Source organism: Sus scrofa, chromosome 2 (genome assembly GCF_000003025.6).
Source record: "Sus scrofa isolate TJ Tabasco breed Duroc chromosome 2, Sscrofa11.1, whole genome shotgun sequence".
NCBI lineage: Eukaryota > Metazoa > Chordata > Mammalia > Artiodactyla > Suidae > Sus > Sus scrofa.
The window spans coordinates 150657683-150672545 of NC_010444.4; the positions used below are offsets into that span (position 1 = coordinate 150657683).

General features: G+C 47.6%; 2 protein-coding genes across 8 annotated transcripts in view; one reads left to right on the forward strand and one right to left on the reverse strand.

Moving 5' to 3' along the window:
* Positions 1–4749, reverse strand: part of CSNK1A1 (casein kinase 1 alpha 1) — a 49587-nt gene extending 44838 nt beyond the window's left edge. For 2 of the 7 annotated variants that reach the window (XR_002342015.1, XM_003354351.4), the window contains exons 1-2: positions 4041–4705; positions 3371–3477 (exon numbers count right to left, since the gene is read on the reverse strand). Coding sequence is in view for 5 of the 7 variants with exons in the window: in XM_003354351.4 (XP_003354399.1) it covers positions 3371–3477; positions 4041–4163 (230 nt within the window). In the remaining 2 variants the exon portion in view is untranslated. Of the gene's footprint in view, positions 1–3370; positions 3478–4040 lie in introns of all 7 variants that reach the window. The other 5 variants (XR_002342016.1, XM_003124088.3, XM_021085007.1 and 2 more) reach the window with 5 other exon arrangements.
* The window catches only part of ARHGEF37 (Rho guanine nucleotide exchange factor 37), an 89179-nt gene continuing 79103 nt past the window's right edge, over positions 4788–14863 (forward strand). The window contains exon 1 of the mRNA XM_003124090.6: positions 4788–4864. The gene's annotated coding sequence lies outside the window, so the exon portion shown is untranslated. The remainder of the gene's footprint in view (positions 4865–14863) is intronic.

Genomic DNA, 14863 nt, shown 5'->3' on the forward strand with positions numbered 1-14863 from the left:
ATCTTTAGAGAACAATTTAATTCAATTCAAAGTGACACAAAGGGAAGGTTCTAACAAAAATATAGTCATTTAAAATGAGCTCCCAGGAGTTCCCGTCATGGCGCAGTGGTTAAGGAATCTGACTAGGAACCATGAGAAGTTGCAGGTTCGATCCCTGGCCTTGCTCAGTGGGTTAAGGATCTGGCATTTCCGTGAGCTGTGGTGTAGGCTGCAGTCTCGGCTCAGATCTCGAGTTGCTGTGGCTGTGGTGTAGGCCGGCAGCTACAGCTCCGATTCAACCCCTAGCCTGGGAACCTCCATATGCCGTGGGAGCAGCCCAAGAAATGGCAAAAAAGACAAAATAAACACATAAATAAAAAATAAATAAAATGAGCTCCCAGAGTCAATTCACAAGGGTCAAGGACTTTAAGTTTCTTAAAAATATCGAGACATAGTCATCCTTATTCTTGTTCTTTATACTCAGGAGATGCTACTCTTTGCATAACAATGGGTCCCTGAGTAAGGTGCCTACATATAAAGACTTGATAAAGCAGGTATGCTATATAGGCCTGGTAATTTTCATCCCTTTAGGAAATCACATAGTCTCTTTAAGAAAATCAGGGTAGGGGAACTGATGGGTGGGTGGATATTAGTGAGGCACATCTGAGTGGCATCTCACTACTAAAATAACAAACTCAGCAAAATCTACAATTTTTTATTTTTGCTTTTTAGGGCCACACCCTCGGCATACGGAGGTTCCCGGGCTAGGGGTTGAATCAGAGCTACAGCTGTGGGCCTACACCACAGCCACACGGGACTGAGCTGCATCTGCACAGCTCACAGCAACGTCAGATCCTTAATCTACTGAGCAAGGCCAGGGTTCGAACCCTCATCCTCATAGATACTAGTCGGATTGTTTCCACTGCACACTGTAACTCGAACTCCAAAATCTTCAAGTTTTAAATTAGTGTTAACATTTCTAAAACAACTGGCACAACACAGTCTGCCTTAGTTATTCCAGCTAAACCAAACAATTTAATTCCGTATTTACCAAGTAAATATGAAGTGTATACTGTATACAGTTGATGTGGAAATGGAGGGGAACAAACTGAGCAGAAGACAGCGGTACCCAAAATAAAACTTGAGTCTTTATCTTTCCCACTTCAGGGAAAAACAGCTCTCTCCTATGTTCCTTTAAAACCAATGATGCACTTTTGTTTTCCCTGTACGCAGACAACACCACTCTTAAAACCAATCACCCTTCCCCCACCCTCACCCAAGCACTACATTTTCCCTTCCCAGAATCTTCCCAGAAGCCACACCTACTCCTGAATGCCCTCCTCAACCAGTTCCCCAAGCTCTCTTCCTTAGAGCCAGATCCTGAAAGCCCATCTCCTCTCCCAGAAAGCCCTAACTTGAAAGTCAGGTTAATCTCTTTAGCTCCACCCAGTTCACAACTAGCAAACTCTCTCGGCACTCAGCATCTTAGAATTTTGCTTACAAGCCAGTTTCACTTATTTATGTGCTTATTCAGTATATCAACTACTGCCCTTGTTGATCTGCATCAGTACTGTCCTAAATAAAAGCTACCAAATAAAAGTGCATGCACTTAACTTGGGTTTAGCACTGAAAATGCCACCAAATGCTTAATGCTTCTTGAAAATGATTTCAAATAAACTAAATTCAACCTGACTTGTGAAAATTTTAAAACCCAACATAGATGAATCTCAAAAACCTTATGCGAAGTTAGGTATATATATTTATATATATTTACATGTGAGGAAAAATGAGTATTGGGGGCTGAGGTGGAAGGGATGGAAATAAATGCAAGGGGAAAGGGGTTTAAAAATTTAAGGTCAATGAAAATAACATTTTTTATTTTGTGAAGAAAAAAGCTAGACATTCTAATCAAGATTTTCATTCTTGACAATAACAAATGTGTTTTCCCACACAGCAGAGTTTTGTTGTTTTTCTTTTAAGGGATGAGAACCATTAAGAAAATCTCAAATCTGGATCATCTCAGGTTTCACCTTAAAATTTACGTCCTAAGATAAACCCGGAATTTTCTTCCAAATAATTTACTTTAGCATTTCCCACCAATAGAACATTGTATCATTCCATTTCTTCATTAAAAATGTCTATTATCACTGAAAATTTTTTAAAGATAGTGTCATTCGGGTTGTTTCCACATCAGAATTTTTGTATATATTCCAATCCTTAATTCAAGGTTTGAGAAATTAAAGCAAGGATAGGAAAAGAGGCTACAATAAATACCATTCCGGTTAATTCACAACAACCTCTGATATATTTTTGCAAATGTTATTTTTGAGGAATTGTTGGAAAAGGGCTAGGTCCAAACTATTCTATTCTTGGAAAAGGCTCTTTAATCTCAAGAGTCCAACTAGTCTACAACCCATTAAACTTAACCGTTTAAAAGAAGCCAATGTCTTCCTTTATCCCGATTACTCTTTGCCTTCACCAATATCCCATCTCCAAAAACCCACAAATTCCCAGCTATGAGGAGTTGCTGACCACCTAACTCAACAGGTTAGTTACTTAGCAAACTGCATGATTAAGTTTTCTTTTAATACAACGGAGTCCATTTCAACACAGCGCTGCTCCAGCTGCCCTTGCCATGAGCCACCAAACTTAGGACACGACTAAAGGCAGCAAACACTTCCCTTCTCCGGAGGGCTCCGCGCCCCTCAAAGGACCCTGCAGGGGCCCGTGGAGGGACTGGATTTCACCTCGCATCTGCGGCGGCGATCGCAAGCCCGCCGCCGTCACGCCAGCCCCCTCCGTGAACCCCACCACTGCCTGCAGCCCGATCCCGGCTTTTCAAAGGCTTGAGCCGCTCAGGGCTGCCGCCGGGGCGTCGAGGAAGCCTCAGGCGTGAACCCGGCAGAGGCGAGGGCAGGGGCGTGCGGTTGAGTCACGTCGCTCCGCCATTTTCTAAGCGGAGCAGGAAGACATGTTGGAACAAAACACAACAAAAGAGCAGCCATTTCCCAGGCCGGCTCCGCCAGCCCGAGCCGGCGGGCCCCGCCGCCCGCAGCCTCAGGCCCTCGCCGGGCAATCCCAGCAGCCTCGGAGGAGCCGACCGGGAGACGGCAGCAGGCACCCCTTCCGCGTCGGGATCAAAGATGGGCCGCGCACTTTCAAAACCGCGGCCAGACGGACGGACGCTAAGCGGAGCAGGGTGCGCAAACCGAAACGCGGCCTAAGTTGGCAAAGGACGATCTGCTCGGGGACTGGGGTGACTTACGGTCCACGGAGACCCCGGCCACTCAGACCTCAAGAGCCGGATCCAGCTGGTCCCGTCCCCGCCGCTCCCACATCCCCCTTTCGGGTACCTCCCCGGGAGGAGCGCCGTCTGCCCACGGACTCTTACCGTATGTGGGGGATGCCGACCCCACCTTGAAGAATCTTATAGAGTTTGCTCTCGTACAGCAACTGGGGATGCCTGGCCTTCTGAGATTCTAGCTTCACTGCCACTTCCTGCGGGGGAGAGGGAATGATGCCATCAACATCCTTACGGACTCAATGTCACTCGGAAAGGACGGGGCGACGTGAGCAAAGCCCCAACTCTCCCGGCAGTAGAGCCAGGAGGAGAAAGCTCTCTTTGTAATTACAAAACGAGGCATCCAGCCTCAAAGGCCTCTTCAGGGGGCAGTGACGAAAGCGGCACGTCCTCTAAAGTGCAGGAAAATGATTCATCCAGAAAACGTAAAGAGAGGTCCTGAAGAAGCCAGGCGATCGGAAGCTGCGCTAATTGGAACAAGAACCCCAGGAGAATTCAATAGGGAGAGAGCGAAGCATAGGGATTCTGCCGTTCTCACCTTAGAGGATGGGTTTAAAAGTCCGAGTAAGGTGGGAAACTCCACAGTACCCCAACGTCTGCCTCGCTTCTTTCCCTTTTAGGGAAGGACAGCGGTGGAGGTTCCCAGGCCGGGAGAGCCGGCTCCCTCTGGACTTCCCGGGGCGCGCGCGCGGGGGGCAAAGGCCCGAGCCGCTGGGGGGGGGGGGCAGGCGCGGTCGGGAACCCCACCCCGGGGGATTACCTCGCCGTTGGTGATGTTGATCGCCAGGTAAATGTCCCCGAAGGAGCCAGAGCCGATCTTCCGCACCAGTTTGTACTTCCCTCCGACAATGAACTCGGCCTTGGAGCCGCTGCTGCTCGCCATCCTGGGAGAAGATGGAGGCTGGGGCCAAGCCCCGACACCTCTAGGGGACGACGGAGGCCTCTAGCGCTCGTCCGCGGAGCGCGGCAGGAACCGGGGGGCGCTGGCTCCTTCTCGGCGCTACAGGCCCGGAACCGGCCAGGCGGACCCGGATCTCCGCGGCTGTCAGGCTTCCTCCGGCCAGGCCGCAGGCTGCCGAGGCGGTGCTCGCGGTTGCCGGGCCGGGCCACTTGTTCCTGGCGGCCGCCGCTGCCTCGCTCTCGCGGCGACGTCGCCGGCTGGAAAAGGGGCGCGGTGAGTTAGGGCGGCGATCCCGCTGCCCCCGCTGCCGCCAGCTCCCGCCCGGAGGGACCCCTGTCACTCCGCCGACGCCGCCATCTTGTTGCTCCGGCTCCAGCCAACACAAAATGCCCCCAGTCCCCGGGAGCCGCTTCTTCACGGCGCGGAGCACGCTGGGAAAGGGATCGCGGGCGCCAGCCCCGAGGGTCGACGGCGAGAGGGAGGGCGGAACCGGATCCGTGAGAGTCGCGGCCCACGCTCCGAGCGTCCCCCGTCACCGCCCAAGCGCGCAGGCGCACTGCCGCGCCGCGGACTGCGCAGGCGTGCCGCGCCCGCCCCGCGCCCCGCCCCGCGCCCGCTTCCACTTCCGGTCGCCCGCTGCTCCTCCGCGGCTGCCTGTTAGTCACCTCAGACCCGCCTGCTCGGTGAGGGGCCGCGCGGCCCAGGCCTCGAGACGTGTTAGGGAGGAGTCACTGCAGTGCTCGTGGGAGGGGATGCGTCAGGCCTCCCGGGGAGTTGGGTACCGACCTTTGCTCTTGGTCGGAGGCGGTTTTCACCCTTTCGCTCTTTGCGGGGCTCCGGCCGATCTCCGCTGTGGCGGAGCTGTCGCCTCCGGTGGAGAGCGGGAGACGAGCAGCCGCGCTCGGGGCTCCCGCGGCGCAGCCCGGCGGCTCTGGCCGCCCAGGGTTTCGGAGGGCTGGAGGCCCGCTCTCCCCTCCCGGGAAGAGGGGCGCAGGCGCCAGCCCTGCTGCTCTGGGGCTTCGGGTTGCTTCCCGCTGACGCTGTTTGATCCCGGAGGAAAACCCCAATATCCAAGTCATGGGTAGTGGCACGTACGTGGTCGATAGAAAGTAAGATCTGCAGCCGGGGGAAAACGAAAGTTATCCCCCTCCCAAATGCCTTGAAACACCCTATCCTGGTCGTGTGGGAAAATGAGCTGTTGACCCCAGAAACACAGGATAAAAATGACCATTAGACCATAAGATTGGCAGCGTTTAAAACTCTACACAGTAAAAACTTTTACTGAAATTGGACAGGAGTTCCCGTGGTGGCGCAGCCGAAACGAATCCGAGTAGGAACTATGAGGTTATGAGGTTGCGAGTTTGATCCCTGGCCTCGCTCAGTGGGTTAAGGATCCGGCGTGGCTGTGGTGCAGGCCGGCAGCTACAGCTCCGATCGACCCCTAGCCTGCGAACCTCCACATGCAACAGGTCCGGCCCTAAAACAAACAAAAACATTGAACAGAGTCACCTCTTGACCACATTTTGGGTTACAAAATTTGACCTCAGACGGTTGGGCTTAGTGGTGATGATCCCAGGAGAAATGTCCATGTTGCTGTCATCTGCAGTCTGAGTCAAACGCTGACGAATGAGTGAATCAAAGCCTCAGTTGTGAAAGTGCAAAAGCGGCATTATTTTACTATCCCAAGTAAAAGAATGTCATTAAAACAGGAAAAAAATGTACCTCAACTGCAACTTTGAAAGCTGATCAAGTAGTTAGTAATGGAGTTCATCCTGAAAGATATCTTGACTAGGATTTCTCCATGTTACTTTATTTCTGGCTTAAATATTTGTATTCATAAAGCTTTAACCTAAATGTCTTGAATTTGAGAACAGAGGGAAAGAGACTTCTAAGGTTTAAGGTGAAGTTTTGAGGTGCTAACAAAACCCAGGCCCCCTGACCCCCAAAAGGACAGTCTTCACTGGTGACTCCAAAGTGTGTCCGACCTAGTTAAAACTCTCTGCCGTTCGATTTTCTTTTGTTAAAAAAAGTTGGGGTTTCCTTTTGATGCAGCAGGTTAAGGAGGCAGTGTCACTGCTGCGGCTCAGGTTCAGTCCCTGGACTGAAACCTTCTGCATGCTGGGGCTGAGCAGAAAAAAATCAGTTTTAAGTATCTTGAAGTTTCCAGGTTTCCAGAGATAGTGACTGTTCTGCTGATTTTCTACTATAGCTACCCCAAATTTGACGGATCCCTCAGCTTAAGGAGTTCACCGTAAGGGGTGAGGTGTACATTTAAAGGGTTTTTTTTTTTTTTTTTTTGGTTGGAGCTCCCTTTGTGGCTCAGCAGTTAATGAACCCAACTAGGATCTATGAAGATGTAGGTTTGATCCCTGGCCTCGCTCAGTGGGTTAAGGATTTGGCTTTGCCATGAGCTGTGGGGTAGGTCACAGAAGTGTCTCGGATCCTTTGTTGCTGTGGCTGTAGTGTAGTCCAGTGGCTGCAGCTCCAATTGGACCTCTAGCCTGGGAACTTCCATATGCTATGGATGCGGCCCTAAAAAGACAAAAAATAACTAAATAAAATAAAACAAACCACAGTGCTTATCCAAGAAAAGGTCACTAGTAGACAGGGTGTCTTTTGAGTAAAATGATTAAGGACAAGCACAAGAGATACAGACGGGTGTAGTAATGGAGAAAATAAAAACACAAGGGTGGCCTGCCCATCTCTAGAGTTGTTTGGTACAAATAAGTAGAAAAATGGAATGACTTGGGATATGTCAAACACTCTCTCAGGTCTTTGTTACCCAGCTTTGTGCATAATCAGTAGCAGATAAGTGAGTTAATGGAGTAATTGAAAACATGAGAACATCAGAAATGTTCTGTTGGGAGTTCCGGTCGTGGTGCAGTGGAAACGAATCTGACTAGTATCCATGAGGATGCAGGTTTGATCCCTGACATCACTCAGTGGGTTAAGGATCTGGCATTGTCGTGAGGGGTGGTGTAGGTCGAAGACACAGCTTGGATCTGGCATTGTTGTGGCTGTGGTGTAGGCCAGTGGCTACAGCTCTGATTTGCCCCCTAGCCTGGGAACCTCCATATGGCTCCGGTATGGCCCTAAAAAGACAAAAAAAAAAAAAAAAAAAGAATGTCCTACTCCATTTGATCTTGGCAAAGCCCAACACCACTGCAAAAAGACTACGCAATGAGCAGAACCCAGGGCCCGATTTGGGGGCGGGGGGAGAAGACCTCTAGATTGTAGGCCCCTAGTCCACAAAGCAAAAAAAGTTAAATTGTATTTAGAGAGCCTTTTAGAGTTCATAAAGTAATCTGTGATAATCCATTCGGTCTTTCTTCTAGTTTTGGACAGTGACAGCAATTTCTGTGTTCCCTTCGTGTCTTGTCTCTGTTCTCCCCCTCTGCATTATTCACAGGGTTTTGTGAAAGTGTATTGCATCTGTGATAGCAACTTCAAACACTTCTGAGACATTCTACGAACATTTCTTACGTTTTATATTGTCATTAACCCTAAATTTATTTTGATTAATTTAATTATTTGGAAATGTCTTCCTTTTGACCTGTACAGCTTCAGGATTCTTAAGATTGATAGGTTCTGTATGTATACTACCCAATGAACTTTTAATAATCCTTTACACACGTAAAATGGTGACCTCTCTTTTCCTTACAAAAGTGACAAGGAAACAATACTGGAGTAATGGATATTTATTTTATTCTTTTTTTGTCCTTTTTTAGGACTGCACCCTTGACATGGATGCAGGCTAGGGGTCTAATCAGAACTACAGCTGCTGGCCTACACCACAGCCACAGCAACGCCAGATCCTTAACCCACTGAGCGAGGCCAGGGATTGAACCTGTGTCCTCCTGGAAACTAATCAGATTTGTTTCCGCTGAGCCACGACAGGAACTCCTGTTTTATTCTGAAAAAGTAGTTTGAGATGGGAAAGGAGAACCCAGATTGTCCCTTCATTTGGGTACTTAAGGGGTAGGTTCAATAGTGTAATGAAATGTATCCTGATCCAAGTATTCAGAAAAGCTGACTATTACTTGTGACTCTACCTTAAGTATTTTACGAGGTTTCAGTGGTGTAATCTTTTAAAAAAGAAGTGAGATTCTAAACTAAAGTTTCTTACAGCTTTAGAAAATATTAATGGTATTTACTGAAGATGACTCCTGTGTTTTTAAATAGAAGGAGGAAATTAACATGCGCTTTTCCTTTTTTAGTTTCTGATAATTCAGATAATACTTAAGGTTCTGATGGGCAAGCCTTCACCAGTTCACCTTAATCCTTTTTTTTTTTTGGCCACACCCGAGGCGTGTGGAAGTTCCCAGACCAGGAACCTAACCTGAGCACAGCGGTGGCCAAGCTGCTGCAGCGACAACACCCAGATCCTTACCACAAGAGAACTCCTCCTTTAATACTTAATTGTTAGAAAATCAGATTTTCTAACAGTGAACATAGCAATAGATAGTTCGAAATTAGAAGATGCTGTGGGCACGGTCGAAAGAAACAAAAACCAACAATAATAACCACAAAATACAGCTAAGTTTGGAGTTCCGTGGTGGCTGAGCAGGTTAAGGATCCAGTGTTGTCACCGTGAGGGCACAGGTTGCTGCTGTGGGCAAGTTCAACCCTAGCCCAGGAACTTGGAAGAATTTTATTAGTGTTTTGGAGTTTCTGCAGTTTCTCTGTCCCTTTCTTTTCTCAGCCTCTGTTCTCTTCCCTGCATTGTTCATTAGCAAGGCCGTGAAACCCTGCTCCCAGTGACTCATTATTACTCACTATAGTAATCTACTCTTCTTTGTGAGACTAAATTTGGAAGATGCTGGAGTAGCCATTGCTGAGGAGAGCAGGTCCTAAGAACACATCCTGTTAACTCTCCGCTCCCCACGCTAATGCCAGGAAGCTCTGGTACTTACCACCGGAAATGGAATAGCTACTCCATTTGATCTTGGCGAAGCCCAATACCACTGCAAGAAGACTTTCTGCAGTGAGCAGAACCCAGGGCCTGGTTTGGGAGCAGGGGGAGAAGAACTCTGGATTGTAGGCCCCAAGTCCATAAAGCAAAAGAAGTCAAATTGTATTTAGAGAGCCCTTTACAGTTCATAAAGCAATCTGTGACACACTAAATTGTGCTTTTCATGACCAGTTTTAGAGATAGGTAAAACATCTCATTATACTTATTTTATGTAGCAGTCTGAAGCTCTGGAGCTGGGTGGTGACTTACCCAACAACACCAGCTTTTGAAAAACCTCCAAGACCATACCATTGTTCTATAGTGTGTGCCTGTTCACGCCCACAGTTAGCCTGGCCAGACGCTGGTGCTGCTGTAGCTCTCGGGTGGGAATAGGTTAGCAGTCAGCATCTCAGTAGGTGACTTAAATTATCCCCCTCCAGCTGGTTGATCCAGCCCATCTGCTGCTCAGTTGAGCTCTCGGTGTCAAAATTCTGTAACGTGGTGCCCAAGCAGGGTCTGGGCTCTGACTTCCAGTTGTGTCAGAACGCCTGTACTTTTGAGGGCTGGCCTATTGCCTCCGTGTCTGAGTCCCAGACCCTGTAGTCCCTGGCTCTCTAGCTGGTTCCTTGATCCTGCCTCCCTGACCTCATTGTTTACCTCCGTCCTCCTGTTCCCACCAGCCACCCTCCTAGACAGTGCTGTATACTCTTGCCACCAGTGTTAGTAACTTCTGCCCTTCCCCCGTTCAGATTCTAAAGCCAAGAGACCCATTTCATTTTTTAACTTATTAAAAAAATTTTTTTAACCAACGGACCTGTTTAAATGTTAGCTACCTAGCAGACTGTCCAAACCCTCCTTACTTCCTGTCAGATCCTGAATCAGATCTGAACTGAAACTGCTGCTTATCCGTGTCCTAGGCAAGGCAAACGATAGCCCCATTTAACCTACAGAAAACTCATATTTTTTATATTTTCTTTTGTTGCTTAGACTTTCACATTCTACTGATCATCTTATTCCGTATGTTCTTGTCCCGCACTGTCATTGATTACCAGTTTCTGCCCACCTGAAGTAGGATGTGTAAAAGCACTTCGTCACAATCTTCATATAGACGTACCCTGCTGCTGCTATGATTAGGCAGTTCAGGCCAGAGGTGACTTTTTCTAACCTTTCTGGTGGAGAAAGACAGGCTGTCAGCTGAAATAGGAACTTCGCAATTATTGTCCAAAACCAAAAATAAGACAATTGTGGCATTCCTCTCGTGGCTCAGTGGTTAACGAGTCTGACTAGCATCCATGAGGACGCAGGTTCTCTCCCTGGCCTTGCTCAGTGGGGTAAGGATCCGGCGTTGCTGTGAGCTGTGGTGTAGGTCGCAGACATGGCTCCGATCCCACCTTGCTGTGGCTGTGGTGTAGGCCAGCAGCTACAGCTCCGATTCAACCCCTAGCCTGGGAACCTCCATATGCCATGGGTGTGGCCCTAAAAAAGCCAAAAAAAAAAAAAAAGTCAATTGAAACCACAACCGATTTCTTTATGTAGCTGACTCCTTCTGACAAGGTCACTACCATAGGCTTTTACAATGTGTCACAGGAAACAGAAATAAAGTATTCTAGGCTATCCTAAAGGCCTCAGATGATGGGGTTTTTTGGTTTGGTTTGGGGTTTTTTTTGCTTTTTAGGGCTGCATCTGTGGCATATGGACGTTCCCAGGCTAGGGGTCGAATCAGCTGCAGCTGCCGGCCTATACCACAGCCACGGCAACGTGGGATCTGAGCCACGAATGTGCCCTACACCCCAGCTCAGGGCAATCCTTAACCCACTGATCGAGGCCAGAGATCAAACCCGCATCCGTCATGGATTCTAGTCAGATTCGTTTCAGCTGTGCAGCAATGGGACCTCCCTGAGATTCTTCCAGTCAGTCTGAAGATACTGAATTTTCAAATGGCATCTACCCTGATTGATTTTCCCAAGTAATAATTACTTTTAATGTTTTGTTTTTTTTTGTCTTTTTGCCATATCTTGGGCTGTTCCCGCAGCATATGGAGGGTCCCAGGCTAGGGGTCCAGTTGGAGCCGTAGCTGCTGGCCTTCGCCAGAGCCACAGCAATGCGGGATTTGAGCCATGTCTGCGACCTACACCACAGCTCATGACAACACCAGATCCTTAACCCACTGAGCAAGGCCAGGGATCAAACCCACAACCTCATGGTTCCTAGTCGGATTCGTTAACCACTGAGCCACGACGGGAACTCCTTACTTTTAATGTTTATACAGTTTTGTTCTTTGCTCATTTGACCTTATGTCAAAAAAAGAGAGAGAGATATCATGGGAAAGTAATTTCATTATTCTAAGTTTTTATTTTTTTAATTTTTTGTCTTTTTTTGGGGGGGGGGCCTCACCCTTGGCATATGGAAGTTCCCAAGCTAGGGGTTGAATCAGAGCTGTAGCTGCCAGCCTACACCACAGCCACAGCAACACCAGATCTGAGCCACCTCTGCAGCCTCCACCACAGCTCATGGCAGCGGTGGCTCCTTTAACCCACTGACTGAGGCCGGGGATCAAACCTGCATCCTTATGGATGTTGGTCGGGTTCGTTGCTGAACCGCAAGGGGAGCTCCCTGTTCAAAGTTTGTTGATAGGTTGACTGAGGCCCAGAGATCTTAAGTGCCCAAGTGCACTAAATTAGTGAGGGCTGCATTTCTGTGCTTGAAATCAGACTTTTTCTGACTCCAGATAATCTGCTTTTTCATTTCTCTAGTCCGTGCTCTCAGGACTGTAAAGTATTCTGGGAAGGAAACTGCCCATTTATTTCAAGATTAATTGAAGATATAAAAACAGACGTCTACTGGGAGTTCCTGTCGTGGTGCAGCGGAAACGAATCTGACTAGAAACCATGAGGTTGCGGGTTTGATCCCTGGTCTTGCTCAATAGGTTAAGGATCCGGTGTTGCGTTAGCTGTGGTGTAGGTCGCAGACACGGCTCGGATCTGGTGTTGCTGTAGCTCCGGTGTAGGCCAGAAGCTACAGCTCCGATTGGACCCCTAGCCTGGGAACCTCCATGTGCTGTGAGTGCAACCCTAAAAAGACACAAAACAAAACAAAAAACCCAGACATTACTTAATAGATCATGTGCCTTGCCACAGAAAGGGTAGGTTCAAGCAGCTGCCCGCGGTGGTTTTCAATCATTATGCAATGCTGCCATCTTGTGGACACACTCACTTGCTGTTGCATCAGCTGGCTTCTGTAGCCTAGCATGGTTCTGGGCCCGAATTACCTAGTTTTATCTGAACAGTCAGATGCCCAGGAAAAGGCTGGAGCTGGGGAAGTTAGAAAAACATTTAAGGAGCTAGGCAAGCGTCAAGATTTTGAGAAGACCTGTTGTGTTTTCTGAACAAGATCTAGCATTGGTATTGTTAGCTGTACTTGAATGCTATGATACAAAGTCAGCGCATCGTATGTTACATGGTCACAGGATAAGAGAGACAGGAAAACAAAGACATATCTTTTCCGTATGGATAACCAGTTATTTATTCCATCATCACTGATGGGAAATCCTAAGCTGGGTATTTTAAAGAACAGGAATTTATTTTCTCACAGCTCTGTAGGCTGCAAGTCTAAGATCAGGGTTCCAGCAAGGTTAGCTTCTGGCAAAGACCTTCTTGGGAGTTGCAGACTTCTTGTAGTTTCACATGGCAGAAGGCAGGCACAGGTTCTCAAGAAGGGTGAACATCACCCCAGGACTTTGTTTCCTCTCTGGGGAAAGAGTTACTGTGTTTTCACTTGTGTACAAGATAGTTGTATCATGGCAGGTGGAAGCATGACTTTATTTTATTTGGAGACTAAGTATGGTTTAAGGAGATGCATATAGGTGCCTAGTTGACAAGGGATGAACTTGTGGTAATAAATTTTATGTGTCATCTCAGCTGGGCCATAGTGCCCAGAAGTTTGGTCAGATATTCCTCTGGATGTTTCTGTGAAGGTTTGAGTGGAATTAGCATTTAGATAGATGGACTTTGAGTAAAGCAAAATACCCTCCATAATGTGGTGGGCCTCATCCAGTCATTTGAAGGTCTTCGTGAAACAAAGACAGCCCTCTCTCCCTAGCAAGAAGAAATTCTTTTTTTTTTTTTTTTTTTTTTTTGGTGTTTTTGCCATTTCTTGGGCCGCTCCCGTGGCATATGGAGGTTCCCAAGCTAGGGGTTGAATTGGAGCTGCAGCCGCCGGCCTGCGCCAGAGCCACAGCAATGCGGGATCAGAGCCATGTCTGCGACCTACACCACCGCTCACAGCAATACTGGATCCTTAACCCACTGAACATAGCCAGGGATCAAACCCACAAGCCCACGGTCCCTAGTCAGATTCGTTTCCACTGCGCCATGATGGGAACTCCGCGACCAAAATTTTTAAATAGCCCCTTATGTATATCTTCTCACATACTCATTGCTCTTCAGCTCTTTACCTATTGTTTCCCTTCACAGCACTTACTAGTATCTAAAATTATGTATAAATACACAGTTACATATTTCTGTGTATTTTACTCTCTAAGTGACTTATTCCTTCACTAGAACATTTGCTCAATAGGACTGGGACTTTTCTGTCTTTTTTTTTTTTTTTTTTTTTAGGGCCGCATCCATGGCATATGGAGGCTCCCAGGCTAGGCGTCTGAATCGGAGCTACAGCTGCTGTCCTACACCACAACCACAGCAACATGGGATCAAAGCCATGTCTTTGACCTACACTGCAGCTCACAGCAATGCCGATCCTTAACCCACTGAGCAAGGCCAGACATCAAACCTGCATCCTCATGGATGCTAGTTGGATTCATTTCTGCTGCGCCACAGTAGAAGCTCCTTGTCTTGTTCACTGATGTGTCCCCCAACACAGCGCCTGCCTCAATAATAGCTCTTGAGGGAGCTCCCTGTTGGACTGGTGGTTAGGAGTCAGTGCTTTCACTGCTGTGGCGCTTGTCTGAGAACTGAGATCCCACATCAAGCTGCTGCTTGGTTTGGCAAAAAAAAAAAAAAGCTTTGAATGATTGAATAGAGTATAACTTTACATATGTACATATTCAGCATATGGCTCTGAAACCTGCTTTTTCTTTTTTCATGTGATAGTTCTGCTTTGTCATCTTTTCCTGCTTTTTGTCAGTTAACCGTATGTCATATCTATAAAATGGACTTCTTCACATGTCCATACCACAGAATAAGCCATGTTCTTTTAATTGGTTGTGTAGTATTCCACGGTGTGGAAGTTCTTGGATTTTTTTAACCAACTCCTGCTGATAGTTTTTGAGCTGTTTCTAGCTTTTTTTTTTCCTTTTGGTCTTTTTAAGGCCGCATCCGTGGCATATGCAGGTTCCTAGGCAAGGGGCCCAATCAGAGCTCTAGCGGCCAGCCTACCCCACAGCCACAGCAACGCCAGATCTGAGCTGTATGTGCGACCTACACCACAGCTCATGACAATGCCGGATCCTTAACCCACTGAGCGAGGCCAGGGATCAACCCCAAAACCTTATGATTCCTACTCAGAGTCATTTCTGCTGTGCCACGATGGGGACTCCATGATTGTTTTTTTTAAAGTCACAAACTACAACCATATGCATATATCTCTGTGCACTTATTATAGGATAATAGTGAAATTTCCGAGTCAGAAAGGTTTTGTCAACTCACAGGCTTACAAATTATACCCTTGCCTACCTACTCATTTGCTGATCCTAAAATATGTGGCAGCAAGCCCT